At 36.4% G+C, this 19,941-nt stretch overlaps 1 protein-coding gene across 1 annotated transcript; it reads left to right on the forward strand.

Annotated features, from left to right (window-relative positions):
* The first annotated feature begins 7,816 nt into the window (after positions 1 to 7,816).
* On the forward strand, positions 7,817 to 19,694 carry LOC134855288 (uncharacterized). Its single transcript, XM_063871811.1, has 6 exons — positions 7,817 to 7,853; positions 8,095 to 8,225; positions 8,628 to 8,790; positions 9,041 to 9,141; positions 9,267 to 9,368; positions 19,572 to 19,694. The coding sequence occupies exons 1-6, from the start codon at positions 7,817 to 7,819 to the stop codon at positions 19,692 to 19,694; spliced, it is 657 nt and encodes a 218-aa protein (XP_063727881.1).
* The last annotated feature ends 247 nt before the right edge of the window (positions 19,695 to 19,941 follow it).

A 19,941-nucleotide genomic window follows, 5' to 3' on the forward strand; every position in this document is an offset into this window, starting at 1 on the left:
AAAAGTACCAAAGGGGAACCCTTTGGGTAGGCAGGGGATCAAATCTCTAAAGAGAGGGCGTCTGCCCCCCCAGCTTTTTTTAACCGATAAAGATGCTTAAGGTCACCGCTTTCTCATATTTTAGTGCCTGCAGTGGCCAATGCTCTGAAGAGTGTGTACAACAGTCTAGAGACATGTAGGATACATGTGGAAGGCTATGCGGGGGATGAGAGTCAAAGCAGACTTCCGAAGAGTCCAAAGTGAGATTTTTTATGGCCATAAAAATTTAAAAAAATCATAATAAGAGTAGCTAGTCGCTGTGAAAGTAGCAAAGAATGTTCCGACCACAGTTGTGCTCAAAAAAAATCATAAAAATTAAGAAAACATCGATTTCTTACTCAGAGAGTTATTTTGTGTTGACTAATTCGGGTACGTTTCAGAGCTCGAGCAGCCATTCGATCTCTGCCTGATTTAACGACATCTTACTTGTACCCGGTATAGAATACTTCAAAATTTTTTATAACAATTCAGAATTTAATCGGAATGAACTGATATGTACTCTACGTTCAGACAGGCAAGGCCAGTTCGATTCCGACTAAAGCCAAATTGAGGAAGCAACTGGCAGATATCACCATGATGACAGGAAACTTCGTACGCGCACTTGGTTCGTTTAAGCCTCCCATCCACTAAACATCATTTTAAATTGATTATGTAATGTTTGAACCAAAGCAAATGAAATGCTTAAATACTGTAAAATTATTTATCACATTTGTCTTTCAAACACAAATATTTACAAGCGATATTACCATGCAATAGTTAAAAACGTTATTAGAAAAACTTTGTCCGAAAGTTTTGTAGTTGCCACATCGAACTATGCCCACAGATAATTCAGCCAATTTATTCAAGCAATTCGAGCAAAATCAATTCAGCTAATTTGAAATTCAGACAGCTGAGCAGAAAACACTCTGACATTTCAGTCGCAGACAATTCAGCCAGTTTCTTAAAAGGGTAATATTAAAAAATCCGAATTGGAGTTGGTTTTCTGTTTAAGCTTCGCGGCGATTACCGGCTCTAAATTTCGTCTTTTGGCAAGCTCGCAACACGCTTGTGCGACTGCAGCGTTCACTATTAAACATTTAAAGAAAAAATCTACTTTTTTTTGTAATATTGGCTGAATTTTATGCGAATGAATTGTCCGTGTAATTTTGCTGAATGTCTTTGTTCAAAATGTCTGGAAGCGGTTAAATATATATTGCAAACGTGAAATTCTAAAACTTGTTCGAGCAACTTAGTTTGTACATCACTTTTTATTTTTCTTCAGAGATCTACCAGACGTGTGTGGACAGTATCAGTGCGAGTAGTGACCCCTTCTGGTACGCATCAGCTGCAGAGGGCAAAATAGCCGCCTCCTTTCTAGTACTATATCCTGAGAATGCAGAGGTAGCTAAACTGATGTTAGAAATTACTCCACCTGTATGCAGATGGGAAACAGTTGATTGAGATATTCTTGATTTTTCCGACCACACTGCATCACTGTTGAAGAGCTCTTCAGATATGACTCAGATTTTAACCGATGTGTGAAAAACTTGTACTTGGTTTGAAAAAATCATCTGAATATTGTATAGCAACAAATCCGACAAACCGATTCGTGTAAACTGAAAATTACCCAATAGCTAAATTTTGGTGATTTTGACGGCGTGGCTGCAGGTTCTCAAAAGTACGCTTCATCTGCCTATTTTTTTGCGTGGCGTTGTTGATTTTAGAGTTCTCATTATACTTTGAACTGAACCATTGGCCTTTATGGTTTGTTGCGTGTACCTCAGGTGTCGTGGCACGAGCGGGTGAAGCACTCGATGATGTTCTTCGGACAGGACAATGGGGCGATGGACGAGATGACGTCACAGCTGAGGGACGAGAGGTATGCGGGGGTGGTGATGAAACACAGTCGGATGCAGTCGGCCAGGAGGACCCTGGACAGTGTCAGGGACAGGAGAGGTGAAGAGAGATGCAAGAGAGGGCTTGAAAACGAAAACTTGGTTTTCAATTTCGGAACTTTGTTAAAACTTATGAGAGGAAATTTCACTGGATGAGATTTTTGTTTCAATATTCCAAAGATTGTTTCAAACTTTTAACATCGTTTTGAAATATTGGAAGCCAGTTTGGTAAGCTCTACAGCAAGTATTTCACTGTTAAGCTGATTTAGATATTACTGTATTGATCAAACAATGTTAATTTCAGTGTTGAATGAGGACCAGATGATCCATCTGTACAACTCAGCCGTGTTCCCCAATTACGAGAAGGGCAAGACGGAGGGTCTGAATGCATGGGCCGAGTCAGTACTCCGAAGGGCACTTCTGAAAGAACAGATTGGATACGACAGAACATCAGGCAATGCTCTTTTTCACATTCTATTCCTTACCTGGAACTTTTTTCCCTAGAATTTTTTCTCAGCTGATTAGCGAATCCAATTGAATTTATAATCTTTCGTATATTGCTTTTTTTGCGTATCTACTTCTATGCCTTTAATTTATTTTTGACTTTCTCAGGATATTTTTTCGTCGAACAAAGGGAGTTTCGTCGAACAAAGGGAAACTAGGTCATTTTTTGTGCGGTTTCGCTCAGTTGCGATTTTATTAACATATATGGCCATTGTCTATCCTGGCACAATCGATGCTCTTATCGTATAGCTTTTGAGAGATTGCATATAAAGTATTAACTTTCATGTCAACATTTTTGAAAGAGCTATAATCCCTTAGCTGGAAAGAGTCCTTGACCTTTCTCTCCTTTCAGTGAGGAACAGTGCAGTGACTGCCCACAAACTGATCCAGGACAAACGACTGCCAGAACATGTGAAGATCAGGTCCAATCTTGTAACTGCCAATCTGCTATTCCAGACCAACTTCATCAGACAGGTCAGACAGACAAAACTTAATAATATTTCATGTATTTTTTGGTATTTTATTCTTTGCTACATTTCATTAAATGACATTTCTGATCCAATTTAGAATGATCACAAGCAGGGGCGGATCTAGGATTTTCTCGAGGGGGGGGGGGGCGGATTTTCTAAAAATTGTCGAAAATTTTGACGACTTTTTTTTTAGGTCGACCAAATTGATTTTTCGAGCTCTCCCAAAGCACGGTTTTGTCCCTATTTGGCCAAATTTTTTGCGCCGCAGGCAAAATTTTGAAAAAACAGGCCAAAAAAGGCGTTTTTGGGCACTTTTTGGAAACTTTTGACCGAAAGGCGCCTTTAGAAAAATTTTAGGGTCGGTCGGCCAAAAATGGATTTCTTAAAAAGTATCAAAGGGGGGACCCTTTGGGTCGACAGGGGGTCGAATCCCTGAGGGGTGGGGGCGTCCGTCCCCCCCACCCTTCCCCCCCCCCCTAAATCCGCCCCTGATCAGAAGTGTCGTTTTTAAATGTTTTTTTTTATATTTCAGGCTGCTTTCTACATGTTCTGCGCCACTGCAGACAGTGCTCTTGGCAAGAATGGAACCAAACCACTCGGTAAACACACATGCATCAGTTCGATAGGAGCCTCACTTTTTATATAACTTCAAAAACACATGTAGGGATTGAGTGACATAAAAGATTTTGCTTGAAATATTTAGAATACATTTATGAGTCTCCTTTTTCAACGTTTAAATGCCGTTCAATTTCAAACCAAATGCAGAACTTTTTGGTGGAAAATTGGTTTCTATATTAACTTATGTCCAATTAGACTTGCCAGTTTGACTTTTTGATGACAACTTTGATGCTTTTTCAGCTGGCATCCGGTACATCCACCAGATCCTGCCCATTCACCTGGTGAAGCTGGTGTTCGACTGGGACTCCCCCGAGGAGGCAGGCGGGTGGGCGGCCCTGCACTGCCGACTGTTCCGAGAGGCACTCATCCCCTGTGCCATGAAACTCTACTCCATGGAGAAACGCATCAGGGAGGGCGGACTATTAATCAAGCAGAAACCTAATTTAAATTATAAAATGGACGCAAATAAATAATGTCCAACTTTCCACTGGAAAATCCAGGACTACTCCTGATCTGAAAATTTAGTACAACTCGTTCAGAAAAAATTAGCTTCACATGTTTTGGAAAAATAAGTAACAAGTCAGTGTACATACTGCCATTTTTGATTTTCGAGTTTGAAAACACCCTGTTTCTGATAGTCAAAAATTAAATTAAATTCGCTAAGAAATCAACTTAAAATGCTTGAACTTAAATCCTTCTCTCTCGTTCAGTAAGAAACTGGAGTTCTGGTACCGCTGTTTTGTGTTGAACACATACCATCCCCACTTGACAGCAGAGGAGGTGAAGAGAGAGGTGGACAAACTGACACACCACGTGACCAAGTATGCCCCCAAGTATGCGCCCATAACCATAACCACCAGGATCACTCTCCCACCTGTGCAGTTGACTCAGCTCCCACAGGTACCTTAGGACACTAATCTGTTAAAGCCAGGGGCGATAAAGGAACCTTTCAAAAATGGATTTTTTGAATGAGTTTGGTAATATTCAAAAATTGTTCCCAATTCCAATTGTGTTTTCTTCCTTTGATAGACTCGAATCAACAAACTCAGACCTGAGCAATCTCCCATTTTCTTCATCTTCAGGTGAAGCACTTCTCCATAGAGCGACAGAGTGTGCAGCATCAGCCCAGGTGTCACCACACAGTGCAGAAGCAGCATGTGTACATCCACCAGCAGAGGGGCAGGGGGTCCCAGCAGAAGGAGAGAGGCAGTGCGGGAGGTGGAGGGGGAGGAGGAGGGACGGAGGGGGAAGGGAACAATGGACCAGAAGTGTTGTGGCCAAAGAAAGGCGAGAAAAGTTTTCACTGCACGCTTTTTTCTGCGAACCCGTACAATATTACATGGTGCGTTTGATCCAAAATTAGAATAGACAAACTTGATCATATATATATATATATATAAGCCGGCTGAGTGAGTTGCAAATTAACCCAGCCTAAGTTTGACAAAACTTTGATGCTTCTTAATCATAATAGATTTTACGAAAAAGCACTTGAAAATTAGTCTGTGAACATCAAACAATGATAAATTGAATACAAAACTAAAACGCAAATTTGTCTTCTTCATTGCGATTTTATCGACTCTTATCCGAAAAAGCTGTTCCAGAGAGTCAGCACTTCATAATGGTGATCTACAATCCACTCCCTGTGAAGTTCCCCTGTCGCATCCAGATTGCATACAAGGGCGCCGAAGTTCAACTACGAGAGATCAAACTAGAGTTCGAACCCCGACAGCAACTTGAGGCAAGTCGCTTTTCATGATTCTCATATGTGTCGTCTTAAATGACTTAACAAGGGAGGCTAAAACATGTCCCAGTTGCCATGCTTTTTTCATCCTTTTCAGCATCAACTAAAGGGTCCGACCTTTGAAAAATGGAGAGGAATTTTATATTCGGGTGCGTGTTAATTTTTTCCTTGTAAAATTAGCTATCACAAATAATCATCGAATTGGTTTGAGTAATATTTCATATAAAAGCCCTTTCAGTGATGATTCGAACAACATTTAAAAAGTTTTGAAACACGCGAAAAAAGCGTTTGAAATTTTTGATTTTTGGGCTAATTTCGATTGAATAAAGTGAGCGAGCAGGATTATTTTGTTTTTAAACCAAAACCATTTACCGCAAATAATAATCTTAATGGGTGGAGTGATATGTCACATCAAATCCCTTTCAGTCTTGATACGAACAACGCTAATAAAAATTGCCCCAGTGTCGAGAAAACTTGGTTTGAGTTTTAATCTAATTTCGAGCGAGGAAAGCAAGCTAGCAGTCTTATTATAGAAAAAAGCCTTGAAACTTTAGCGTTTCTTCAGTAAAAAAAATTAGAGCGCCATTTTTGGGATAAAAAACTGCAAGTATCCGAAACATTTTCTGCAAAAAAAAAACAAAAAAAAGTGAGTTGTTTTAATATCATTTTTTTCTAGTTATTTTTCAACAAAAATTATTGCCAATTTGCCAATTGAATTTGATTGTCGAATGCGGCATAGCATATTAAACCTTATCACACCACGCACAAAAAAAAACAACATTCAATTTTAAAATAATTAGTATATTTTTGTAAAGAATTTGGAATTTGGTTGGAACATTTTGTGCTACTTGCACAAGGACCGACTATCCTTGTTAGATTTTGAAAATTTTTGAAGAATAAATGAAAAAAAACTTTACCGCAGGCAAACTTTTGAAGAAAAAAAACAGGTCAAAAACGCCGCGTTACTACAAAACTTTAGGGTCAGTCAGCCACCAAGGATGGATTTCTTAAAAATTATCAAAGGGGAGCACTTTGGGTCGGTAGGGGTCGAATCCCTCAGAAAAAGGGAATCCGACCCCCCCCCCCCCAAATCCGCCCCTGAATTAAAAAAAAAACATCGATTTTAGCTGTGAAAAACAATTCAGAGAAAAGTTTTAAGAGTTCAATAAAATGAAACTCTTTGGCCGATTCTCCTAAATTATTTCAAAAACAACGCAAAAATTATATTCATTGCTTATTTTTCGCAGCATATTTTCTCGATAAATGCCGGCAAACTTTTTACTTTTTTGAGAAACATCAGTTAAAATAAGAAAGAAGTGTAAAAAAAATTTCTCGCTTCTAATTACATCGAAATATTTTAAATGCAGACTAATTCACCAATTCAACCAAAAAAATGACTTTCCAGATAATGACCTTGTTATTTGATTATCAATGACTGATAACAAAGTTTTAAATGATTTGAACTCAGAAGCAGGTATAAATAGCAAATTAGTAATAATTTCAGTGTGTCAGGGAAACTGTACATGCAGATTTTGCATATCTATTAGCAACCCACAGTGGCTCTCTTTAAACGAGGAAGTATTTGAAAAAAAATTACTTCAGGTGTCTGTCGATATTCTACCTGTGGCCTCTGGCGATGTGGAGTTCACGGGGTACCAACTGGTTGCACTAGGGGGATACAAGTGCTTCGTCGGAGTAGACAAAATAGCACCCAACTGTTTAAAAGGTATCACTTACAGAGGTTGTTATAACAGGCTTTTTTTAGTGAGCGGGCCAGGGCGCATAGTGGCTTTTTAGAATTAAAATTGGGCTTTTTGACAACTTTTAATTGGGCTTTTTGACAAATTTTTCTTGTGGCGAAGTCCTTTGTGAATTTCGCCCACTTATAATTTACCCATTTAAAAACCTTTCAAAACTATTTTCTATCATCAATTTTATTTCTAACTTCAAAAGATGGAGTTTAAAAGTAGTTGATAAATGTTAATAAAACCTTTCACTTTGCAGATTGTGTGCTGCGTGCACGTATAGTGGAGCCAGTGCCTCTGATGAGGCTGAGGTTGGGGGACGCGGAGGTGGATCAGCAGATAGACGTGGAGTTGTGGTGTGGGGAGAGACAGACTGCCAACCTCACCCTCAGCTCAGAGGGAAAGGTAATGTGGGAAAAACAGGGGGCTAAAGAAAATTCGCGACGAGATTAAGGGCAATTATCCATCAAAATTGTTTTAGATGATGCTTTTCAAATGCATAAATTCTTGTAAAATTTCATACTTTGAGCATTTTGCTAAAGCAATCTTAAAGTTTGGGAACACCTTGAACCCGATGTTTCAGAAAGAAATGGGCAGCGAGAAATTGAAGAAACCAAATACCAAATCCACAACTTGATTTTTTCGGGTTCCAATGAGTCAACTTTTGGATGGGAAAAGATTGCTCAAAATTCTACCAAGCTCACAGGCGTTACATCATAAGTAAATGTCACAATTTTTTGCAATTTTTGGAGCATTTCAATTGCTTTAAAGTTTGCAGTGAAAAACGTGACACCTGTGTTTCAGGCTAAACCAAAGATTGCAGATATGATTCTGACTGGCAAAGACGTGAAAGAGTACAGCGGTAAGCATTAAGAACATAGAAAGGATCTCGGTTCCCATCCATAAGTCTAGATATTTTGATAAGCAAGCTGCATGGCATCCTATCCTTGATTTAGTGTTCAAAATTTTTGACAACGAACCACACCACGGCTTAACGTGAATGAGATCAACCGCAGTTTTTAAATCTTGTTACTATTTTGGGCAAATAATTTCTTAGTTCTACTTTTTTTTGAGCTCTTTGATTAGAAGTTGCGATTCTTCAGACCCAATGAGGATGGAGTGGGACAAGGAGCAGTTGAGGGCCAATGGGAAGGCTCCAGTCCACTTCGAGTTCCTCCCGCCAGACAGACTGGTCACGGCCAAAACAGACATCAAGATGGAACTCAAACTCACGGTTGAAATGAAAACTTTCATAAGAAAAATCTGATCACCATATCTAATTAAAACTGCCATCGGAAAATCTTTGGTACTGGGATGGTAATCGATTACTCCTTTTTTGTGCCAATATACAATTGGGAACAACAGCGCTTTTGAGCCCCAGCGGAGATCTAATACTTTGGTGATGAAGCTCATTAAAAATATATTTCCGAAACATGAAAAGAGGCCAAGCAAAGTAGCCTAAATGAGATCCGCTACTGCAAAAATTGTCCGCTCCGCAGGCTTTCTCAGAAATTGATTTTCGAAAAAAAAAATTTAAAAAAAAACATAATTTTTGTCTCGCCATTGTCCCTCACCCTAAGCCCCCGGTTATACTCAATATCATAGGAATTCTATATCAATCATGTGCTTGTTTCAGTATCAAGCTACAAGTGCAAGTGTGTATTACAGACAACAGGACATCCGGATATGCATGTACTACTACCCCTTGCTGTGTCTCAAGGACGTCAAACTCACACCCCACGAGGACATCAGCCATTTCTCCATCAGACTACTCCTTCTTAATGGATCTCCACACACAGGTTATCTAGTTTGTAATCAACTAAAAAAATTTTTTTTAATTGAGCTTTTTTTTAATCGCGCTGACGGCGATGTTTTGCACTATAACAGTTTATTTAAAGGTATGCAAACAAATTTTTGACTGAGTTAGAAAATGAAAGATATTTAGAAAGATAATAAGTAGAAAAAGTACCGCCTTTAAGTGTATATTGAATTATGAAGGTGTAGTCAAAACCTAAACCGGTCAGATGATTTCAGTAGATGTACTTTTAGTGCATGTGGATGGCAATGGGGGCCACAACTTCCAAGTGAGACCCTACTCCGTCTCCAGGAACTTACTCAAGTGCAGACGATCCAACGACTTCCCCAAATCAGTCAGCTTTTTTAAAGCTCTTAGTTCGCAAACAATGACTTTTTGAAGCAGTGTGTCTCATAAATAACTTTAACGTCTATAAAAAATGTTTCACTGATACTTTCAAACTGTTTTTTTAACTCTCAGGACGATAACAAAGAGTGGCTGGTTTTCGTGAGGAGTAAATTAAATCTGGTGTGGACATACCAACACAGGAGAGGAATTGTCAACCCAGATCCACTGTTCCAAGTAAGCCTGGTTGCACATCCACAACAATTGTCAAACTTTTAAATTGAGAGCAAAAATTTCACTACATAAATACGATGTTCTTTAGATGTCTTTGCAAGCAGTTAAGGCATCATTTCAAGGTTGGCTTGATACTGTAAATCAGTGTCAAAAAACGAAGAAAAGACTTGTTTTGGCTGTGTTTTTTTGCATTGGTTTTTAGGACATTTTTTTCAAAAACTGTTCTCGCTCAAAACTTGAGTTTTTGTGGTCTGATTTTGATTTCTTTTAAAATTATAAATCAAAAATGAAATTAATGTTCAACTTGATACCTAGACAAAAATCATAAGCGTTAAAAATACGCAGGTAGTAACAAATTGGGAAGACATTAAATAGGCTGATCAGCCTTTCGAGTGATGTCTCCTTTCTGCAATTGTATCGAATGCAGGTCAACTCATAATGTTAGTTTTACGCGCATTGAATTAGGCAGCATACAAGATTTACAGAAAAATGGTTTTCACATGAAAACAAAACTAAAAAAAATTCATAAATATCCAAACTTTTGTGAATTGTCAAAATTTCTCAGCTATAAAAGCGTCTCTTCTTCAATTTGCTCCTCTTGAATGTAATTACCACAGAGTATCTGCATGAAAATCTTATGTTTTTCTTGGGTGAGGATGCAGAGGTCACTAAAATTGTTTTCTCCTTTTTAAAAGTACAATTGAGGAAAGCTCTGATTCGAGTGGAAACTAACAATTTGTTCTGCCACACTTAGCATTCACTCGTTAGCATTCACTCGTTAGCTGTGTGTTCGTGGACTGCCACACTTAGCATTCGCTGGAGAAAGAGCTTGCGAACTAAGAATATTCACTCGTTAAAATTATAAATCAAAAATGAAATATGTGTTCAACTTAATACCTAGACAAAAATTATAAGCGTTAAAAATACGCAAGGTAGTAACAAATTGGGAAAACATTAAATAGGCTGATCAGCCCTTTGAGTGATGTCTCTCTTCTGCAATTTTATCGAATGCAGGTCAACTCATAATGTTACTTTTACGCGCATTGAATTAGGCAGCATACGAGATTTACAGAAAAATGGTTTTCACGTGAAAAAAAAACTAAAAACTAAAAAATTTATAAATATCCAAACTTTTGTGAATTGTCAAAATTTCTCTGCTATAAAAGCGTTTTTTCTTCAATTTGCTCCTCCTGAATGTAATTACCACAGAGTATCTGCAAGAAAATCTTATGTTTTTCTTGGGTGAGGATGCAGAGGTCACTAAAATTGTTTTCTCCTTTTCAAAAGTACAATTGAGGAAAGCTCTGATTCGAGTAGAAACTAACATTTTGTACTGCTAAACTTAGCATTCACTCGTTAGCATTCACTCGTTAGCTAAGTGTTCGTGTACTGCCACACTTAGGATTCACTGGAGAAAGAGCTTGCGAACTAAGAGCATTCACTCGTTAAAATTATAAATCAAAAATGAAATAAGTGTTCAACTTAATACCTAGACAAAAATTATAAGCGTTAAAAATACGCAGGTAGTAACAAATTGGGAAAACATTAAATAGGCTGATCAGCCCTTTGAGTGATGTCTCTTTTCTGCAATTTTATCGAATGCAGGTCAACTCATAATGTTAGTTTTACGCGCATTGAATTAGGCAGCATACGAGATTTACAGAAAAATGGTTTTCACGTGAAAAAAAAAACTAAAAACTAAAAAATTTATAAATATCCAAACTTTTGTGAATTGTCAAAATTTCTCTGCTATAAAAGCGTTTTTTCTTCAATTTGCTCCTTTTGAATGTAATTTCCACAGAGTATCTGCAAGAAAATCTTATGTTTTTCTTGGGTGATGATGCAGAGGTCACTGAAATCGTTTTCTCTTTTTTAAAAGTACAATTGAGGAAAGCTCTGATTCGAGTAGAAACTAACATTTTGTTCTGCTAACTTAGCATTCACTCGTTAGCATTAACTCGTTAGCTAAGTGTTCGTAGACTGCCACACTTAGCATTCACTGGAGAAAGAGCTTGCGAACTATGAGCATTCACTCGTTAAAATTATAAATCAAAAATGAAATAAATGTTCAATTTAATGACTAGAACAGAATCGTAAGCGTTAAAAATAGGCAGGTAGTAACAAGTTGTGAAAACCTTACATAGGCTGATCAATCTATCGAGTGGTGTCTCCTTTCTGCAATTGTATCGAATGCAGGTCAACTCATAATGTTATCTTTACGCGCATTGAATTAGGCAGCATACAAGATTTACAGAAAAATGATTTCACGTGAAAAAAAAAATAAAAACTAAAAAATTCTTAAATGTCCAAATTATTGTGAATTGTCAAAATTTCTCAGCTATAAAAGCGTTTTTTCTTCAATTTGCTCCTCTTGAATGTAATTACCACAGAGTATCTGCAAGAAAATCTTATGTTTTTCTTGGGTGAGGATGCAGAGGTCACTAAAATCGTTTTCTCCTTTTTAAAAGTACAATTGAGGAAAGCTCTGATTCGAGTAGAAACTAACATTTTGTTCTGCTAAACTTAGCATTCACTCGTTAGCATTAACTCGTTAGCTAAGTGTTCGTAGACGGCCACACTTAGCTTTCACTGGAGAAAGAGCTTGCGAACTAAGAGCATTCACTCGTTAAAATTATAAATCAAAAATGAAATAAATGTTCAATTTAATGACTAGAACAGAATCGTAAGCGTTAAAAATAGGCAGGTAGTAACAAGTTGTGAAAACCTTACATAGGCTGATCAATCTATCGAGTGGTGTCTCCTTTCTGCAATTGTATCGAATGCAGGTCAACTCATAATGTTATCTTTACGCGCATTGAATTAGGAAGCATACAAGATTTACAGAAAAATGATTTCACGTGAAAAAAAAAATAAAAACTAAAAAATTCTTAAATGTCCAAATTATTGTGAATTGTCAAAATTTCTCAGCTATAAAAGCGTTTTTTCTTCAATTTGCTCCTCTTGAATGTAATTACCACAGAGTATCTGCAAGAAAATCTTATGTTTTTCTTGGGTGAGGATGCAGAGGTCACTAAAATCGTTTTCTCCTTTTTAAAAGTACAATTGAGGAAAGCTCTGATTCGAGTAGAAACTAACATTTTGTTCTGCTAAACTTAGCATTCACTCGTTAGCATTAACTCGTTAGCTAAGTGTTCGTAGACGGCCACACTTAGCTTTCACTGGAGAAAGAGCTTGCGAACTAAGAGCATTCACTCGTTAAAATTATAAATCAAAAATGAAATAAATGTTCAATTTAATGACTAGAACAGAATCGTAAGCGTTAAAAATAGGCAGGTAGTAACAAGTTGTGAAAACCTTACATAGGCTGATCAATCTATCGAGTGGTGTCTCCTTTCTGCAATTGTATCGAATGCAGGTCAACTCATAATGTTATCTTTACGCGCATTGAATTAGGCAGCATACAAGATTTACAGAAAAATGATTTCACGTGAAAAAAAAACTAAAAACTAAAAAATTCTTAAATGTCCAAATTTTTGTGAATTGTCAAAATTTCTCAGTTATAAAAGCGTTTCTTCTTCATTTTGCTCCTCTTGAATGTAATTACCACAGAGTATCTGCATGAAAATCTTATCTTTTTCATGGGTGAGGATGCAGAGCTCACTAAAATCGTTTTCTCTTTTTTAAAAGTACAATTGAGGAAAGCTCTGATTCGAGTGGAAACTAACATTTTGTTCTGCCACACTTAGCATTCACTCGTTTTAAGTACTTTTTTGTCTATTCTGTGGAAGAATGTCTTTAAATTCTTTATATCTTTCACATTTCTAACAAAGATCTTGTTATGACTTTTGTCGGTTTTTAGGCAAAAAATAAGTACTGCAAAACCATGGTCTATCAGTAGAAGCGATCAAAAAATCTTGATCGGTTTAGATTTCTCCTGCAACAAAAACGCTGCATTTTTTCCTGTGTTTGTGGAAAAATGGTGTCAGAATGATTGTTTTCAGGGATGTTTTTGGTGATTAAACTGTCAATTCTGTGGCTATCTAGTAAGTTAAATGTTTTTAAACAACAATTTAGCTACTAATAAAATTTAGTACAAACCCTGCTCATCCAACAGCGCGAACAAGCACGCAAACATTGAAGAACCCTCCCTCAAAACATCCTGAGGTACTTGTACAGCAATAATAACTCGAGTTTAGTTTACGAAAGGTTTAAGTCGTGCAGATTGTGGTCTGTTTGGACCAAAAGGGAAAGCTTTGAACTACAAAGAAATCTTAAACTACAAACATTAAAAAGAGACATAAATTTTGTTTTTCATTTTTTCTATTTTTTGGATATTTCTTTAAAGAACAGGCGACCTAGTTTGATGAAACAATGCAACAACGAAATGCAATGCTATGTGCACGCACACATATCATTGCAAGCTAGCAGACAGAAAAGTGAACAAAAAACAAAAAGTCGAAAAACAATTAGAACATTTCGATGAAACCATAACTGCAAAAATTTCAGAAAATTGTCTGGAATGATGTTCAATTTAAAATCACAACAACTGGCGTTTGATAAGTATTCAGATATAAAAATTGATCGGCAATTAGGCGCAAAAATTGATAAGATTCTGGTTGAGCGAAATTGTTCTCAATTGAACCACATTTGAAAGTTCCAAAAATCTAATTTTTTACGCTTTTCCCTAACGCACAAAAGCGTAAAAATCTATTTTTCTTTAAAGACAACGCTTAACTAGGTCACCGACTTGATAAAACCTAGTAAGTGTACAGTAAAAATACAGTAACAAATCAAAACTGTTTCAGTTACAATACAAAATTACTCACAGCCCAGCAATAATTCGTAACAAGGCAACCAAGCCGACCAAACATAAGCAGACACGCAACAGAACGAAAATTTTTGAAGCAGAATTTTTCTCTTTGAATAAAAAAACTTCTGGCCAGATTCGAACACAGGATCTTTATCACCTCAGGCGTAGTATTTTTAGCCAAAAACAAGTGCGCCTGAAAATTTAAAAAAGTTTGATTCTGATGTAAGCCAAGCTATTATATGTATTTCTGTAAATGTTTTGTAAAACAGAAAAATTTCGTGATGCGGGAACTAAGCCGACAAAACATAATCAGACTAACGATAGTCCAAAATTTTTTTTGAATCGCAATACTTTGTTTTCAAAAACTTAAGATATTACTTTTTAAAAGAACTGTCACTAGTAACAGTAGACCGGTAGAACTTAAATTCGCACGTGTGCACGTGAATGAGTTCTAGTGATTCAAGTGAATTTGTTAAACAAGTTGTTAGCCCCAAAAACAGGCTGCATTCCCGTTTGATAACGCTTGCTTATCGCAAGCGTAATAAACTGTAAGAGCATATCCAAGTGTGGTGTAGTAAAACGCTTAAGTTGTAGCGGGTTGTTCACTCTCAGATCAATTTTCGTATAATTGGTCTATAAATGAATCACGACCAGAAGGGATTTGAGATGATACAACAATTAAATCCGCACTAGTTTTTTTTTCAGGTACCTTAAGTTGCGCAAAAAAAAAAGAAAGAAAACAATTGTATCGAATGCAGGTCAACTCATAATGTTAGTTTTACGCGCATTGAATTAGGCAGCATACAAGACCTACAGAAAAATGATTTCACGTGAAAAAAAAACTAAAAACTAAAAAATTCTTAAATGTCCAAATTTTTGTGAATTGTCAAAATTTCTCAGCTATAAAAGCGTTTCTTCTTCATTTTGCTCCTCTTGAATGTAATTACCACAGAGTATCTGCATGAAAACCTTATCTTTTTCATGGGTGAGGATGCAGAGCTCACTAAAATCGTTTTCTCTTTTTTAAAAGTACAATTGAGGAAAGCTCTGATTCGAGTGGAAACTAACATTTTGTTCTGCCACACTTAGCATTCACTCGTTTTAAGTACTTTTTTGTCTATTCTGTGGAAGAATGTCTTTAAATTCTTTATATCTTTCACATTTCTAACAAAGATCTTGTTATGACTTTTGTCGGTTTTTAGGCAAAAAATAAGTACTGCAAAACCATGGTCTATCAGTAGAAGCGATCAAAAAATCTTGATCGGTTTAGATTTCTGCTGCAACAAAAACGCTGCATTTTTTCATGTGTTTGTGGAAAAATGGTGTCAGAATGATTGTTTTCAGGGATGTTTTTGGTGATTAAACTGTCAATTCTGTGGCTATCTAGTAAGTTAAATGTTTTTAAACAACAATTTAGCTACTAATAAAATTTAGTACAAACCCTGCTCATCCAACAGCGCGAACACGCACGCAAACATTGAAGAACCCTCCCTCAAAACATCCTGAGGTACTTGTACAGCAATAACAACTCGAGTTTAGTTTACGAAAGGTTTAAGTCGTGCAGATTGTGGTCTGTTTGGACCAAAAGGGAAAGCTTTGAACTACAAAGAAATCTTAAACTACAAACATTAAAAAGAGACATAAATTTTGTTTTTCATTTTTTCTATTTTTTGGATATTTCTTTAAAGAACAGGCGACCTAGTTTGATGAAACACTGCAACAACGAAATGCAATGCTATGTGCACGCACACATATCATTGCAAGCTAGCAGACAGAAAAGTGAACAAAAAACAAAAAGTCGAAAAACAATTAGAAAATTTCGATGAAACCATAACTGCAAAAATTTCAGAAAATTGTCTGGAATGATGTTCAATTTAAAACCACAACAACTGGCGTTTGATAAGTATTCAGATATAAAAACTGATCGGCAATTAGGCGCAAAAATTGATAAGATTCCGGTTGAGCGAAATTGTTCTCAATTGAAACACATTTGAAAGTTCCAAAAATCTAAATTTTTACGCTTTTCCCTAACGCACAAAAGCGTAAAAATCTATTTTCTTTAAAGACAACGGTTAACTAGGTCACCGACTTGATAAAACCTAGTAAGTGTACAGTAAAATTACAGTAACAAATCAAAACTGTTTCAGTTACAATACAAAATTACTCACAGCCCAGCAATAATTCGTAACAAGGCAACCAAGCCGACCAAACATAAGCAGACACGCAACAGAACGAAAATTTTTGAAGCAGAATTTTTCTCTTTGAATAAAAAAAATTCTGGCCAGATTCGAACACAGGATCTTTATCACCTCAGGCGTAGTATTTTTAGCCAAAAAACAAGTGCGCCTGAAAATTTAAAAAAGTTTGATTCTGATGTAAGCCAAGCTATTATACGTTTTTCTGTAAATGTTTTGTAAATCAGAAAAATTTCGTGATGCGGGAACTAAGCCGACAAAACATAATCAGACTAACGATAGTCCGAAATTTTTTTTGAATCGCAATACTTTGTTTTCAAAAACTAAGTTATTACTTTTTAAAAGAACTGTCACTAGTAACAGTAGACCGGTAGAACTTAAATTTGCACGTGTGCACGTGAATGAGTTCTAGTGATTCAAGTGAATTTGTTAAACAAGTTGTTAGCCCCAAAAACAGGCTGCATTCCAGTTTGATAACGCTTGCTTATCGCAAGCGTAATAAACTGTAAGAGCATATCCAAGTGTGGTGTAGTAAAACGCTTAAGTTGTAGCGGGTTGTTCACTCTCAGATCAATTTTCGTATAATTGGTCTATAAATGAATCACGACCAGAAGGGATTTGAGATGATACAACAATTAAATCCGCACTAGTTTTTTTTTCAGGTACCTTAAGTTGCGCAAAAAAAAAGAAAGAGAACAATTGTATCGAATGCAGGTCAACTTATAATAGTAGGTTTACGCGCATTGAATTAGGCAGCATTCAAGATTTACAGAAAAATGGTTTTCACGTAAAAAAAATAAAAACTAAAAAATTCATAATTATCCAAACTTTTTTGAATTGTCAAAATTTCTCAGCTATAAAAGCGTCTCTTCTTCAATTTGCTCCTCTTGAATGTAATTACTACAGAGTATCTGCATGAGAATCTTATGTTTTTCTTGTGTGAGGATGCAGAGGTCACTAAAATCGTTTTCTCCTTTTTAAAAATACAATTGAAAAAAGCTCTGGTTCGCGTGGAAACTAACATTTTGTTCTGCCACACTTAGCATTCACTCGTTTTAAAATTTTTTTTGTCTATTCTGTGGAAGAATGTCTTTAAATTCTTTATATCTTTCACATAGCTAACAAAGTTCTCGTTATGACTTTTGTCGATTTTTAGGCAAAAAATAAGTAATACAAAACCATGGTTTATCAGTAAAAGCGATCAAAAAATATTGATCGGTTTTGATTTCTGCTGCAACAAAAATGCTGCATTTTTTCCTGTGTTCGTGGTAAAATGGTGTCCGAATGATTGTTTTCAGGGATGTTTTTGGTGATCAAACTGTCGATTCTGTGGCTATCTAGTAAGTTAAATGTTTTTAAACAACAACTTAGCTACTAATAAAATTTAGTATAAACCCTTCTCATCCAACAGCGCGAACCAGCACGCGAACAGATAAGAATCCTCCCTCAAAACATCCTGAGCTACTTGTACAGCAATAACTACGCGAGTTTAGTTTTCGAAAAGTTAAGGTCGTGCAGGTTGTGGTCTGTTTGGACGAAAAGGGAAAGCTGTGAACTACAAAGAAAGTTTAAACTACAAACATTAAAAAGAGGAAAAACAGACATAAAAAATGTTCTCATTTTTTCTTATTTTTGGATATTTCTTTAAAGAACAGGCGACCTAGTTTGATGAAACACTGCAACAATGAAATGCAATGCTATGCGCAGGCACACATATCATTGCAAGCTAGCAGACAGAAAATGAAACAAAAAACACAAAGTCGAAAAACAATTAGAACATTTCGATAAAATCATAACTACAAAAATTTCAGAAAATTGTCCGGAATGATGTTCAATTTAAAACCACAATAACTGGCGTTATATAAGTATTCAGTTATAAAAATTGATCGGCAATTAAGCGCAAAAATTGGTAAGATTCCGTTTGAGCAAAATTGTTCTCAATTGAAACACATTTGAAAGTTCCGAAAATCTAAATTTTTACGCTTTTCCCTAAAACACAAAAGCGTAAAAATCTATTTTTCTTTAAAGACAACGCTTAACTAGGTCACCGACTTGATAAAACTTAGTAAGCGTACAGTTAAATTACAGTAACAAATCAAAACTGTTTCAGTTACAATACAAAACTACTCACAGTCCAGCAATAATTCGTAACAAGGCAACCAAGCCGACCAAACATAAGCAGACACACAACAGAACGAAAATTTTTGGAACAGAATTTTCTCTTTGAATAAAAAAACTTCTAGCCAGATTCGAACACAGGATCTTTATCACCTCAGGCGTAGTATTTTTAGCCAAAAAACAAGTGCGCCTGAAAATTTAAAAAAGTTTGATTCTGATGTAAGCCAAGCTATTATATGTTTTTCTGTAAATGTTTTGTAAAACAGAAAAATTTCGTGATGCGGTAACTAAGCCGACAAAACATAATCAGACTAACGATAGTCCGAAACTTTTTTTGAATCGCAACCTTTTGTTTTCAAAAACTTAAGATACTACTTTTTAAAAGAACTGTCACTAGTAACAGTAGACCGGTAGAACTTAAACTCGCACGTGTGCACATGAATAAAGTCTAGTGATTCAAGTGAATTTGTTAAACAAGTTGTTAACCCCAAAAACAGGCTGCATTCCAGTTTGATAACGCTTGCTTATCGCAAGCTTAATAAACTGTAAGAGCATATCCAAGTGTGGTGTAGTAAAACGCTTAAGTTGTAGCGGGTTGTTCACTCTCAGATCAATTTTCGTATAATTGATCTATAAATGAATCATGACCAGAAGGGATTTGAGATGATACAACAATTAAATCCGCACTAGTTTTTTTTTTCAGGTACCTTAAGTTGCGTAAAAAAACAGAAAGAGACCAAGGCGTAGTTTTTTCTCAAAAGGGTGGATCTAGAAACGTCTCGACGGAAAGGTCTGAACTTTTTAAAAAAAAGAACAAGCCAATGAAAGCCGTTTTTGAACAAATTTTGGGTAAAAACTTTGCGGCTTTTTTCAGGTCGTGCTCCCCTCCGAAAGCGCCTTTAGAAAAGTTTCTTTCAGGGTCTATTGGCCGAGATGGATCTAAAATATTACCAAACAGAGGACCGTTTTGGTGGTGAGGGGTTGTAATCCGCCATAATCCGCCCCTGGTTCCTTCGCAACTCCTTTAGGGAGGAAGGGTATTGGTCGGAACAAAAACGTAACAATAATGCAATTTCTGAATGACTTAAGCTGTTTAATTTGCTACAATATGTTCTATTTCAGGCCAGGGTTGAGTGGTGGAGAAAAGCTGTGAGAATTCCCAAGGTCATATTTGATCTGCAAGTCAAAGACAACAAGAGTGGCGAATTCAAGGCTTTCCTTCCTATTTCAAATTTGAAAACGTGAAATTTGAAGAAACCTTTGTGCTGAATTCTATATTTCCATTTGAAATAGTGACGTGGCATTTGTTTTTTTTTGGTATAATAATAATTTTAGTTCCTGCGAATCGCAGAGAAGCTATCAGTAGGCCTTAACAGTCCTGTCGAGGATAGTCCATTTGTATTATCTCCCCACATTCCAGACAGTGTTATTTTGCTGAGCGAAGCTGTTTTTTTTTGCGACTCAAGGACGTTTTTTTGCGTCTAGAACTTTT

This window comes from Symsagittifera roscoffensis, chromosome 1 (assembly GCF_963678635.1).
Source record: "Symsagittifera roscoffensis chromosome 1, txSymRosc1.1, whole genome shotgun sequence".
Taxonomy (NCBI): Eukaryota; Metazoa; Xenacoelomorpha; order Acoela; family Convolutidae; genus Symsagittifera; species Symsagittifera roscoffensis.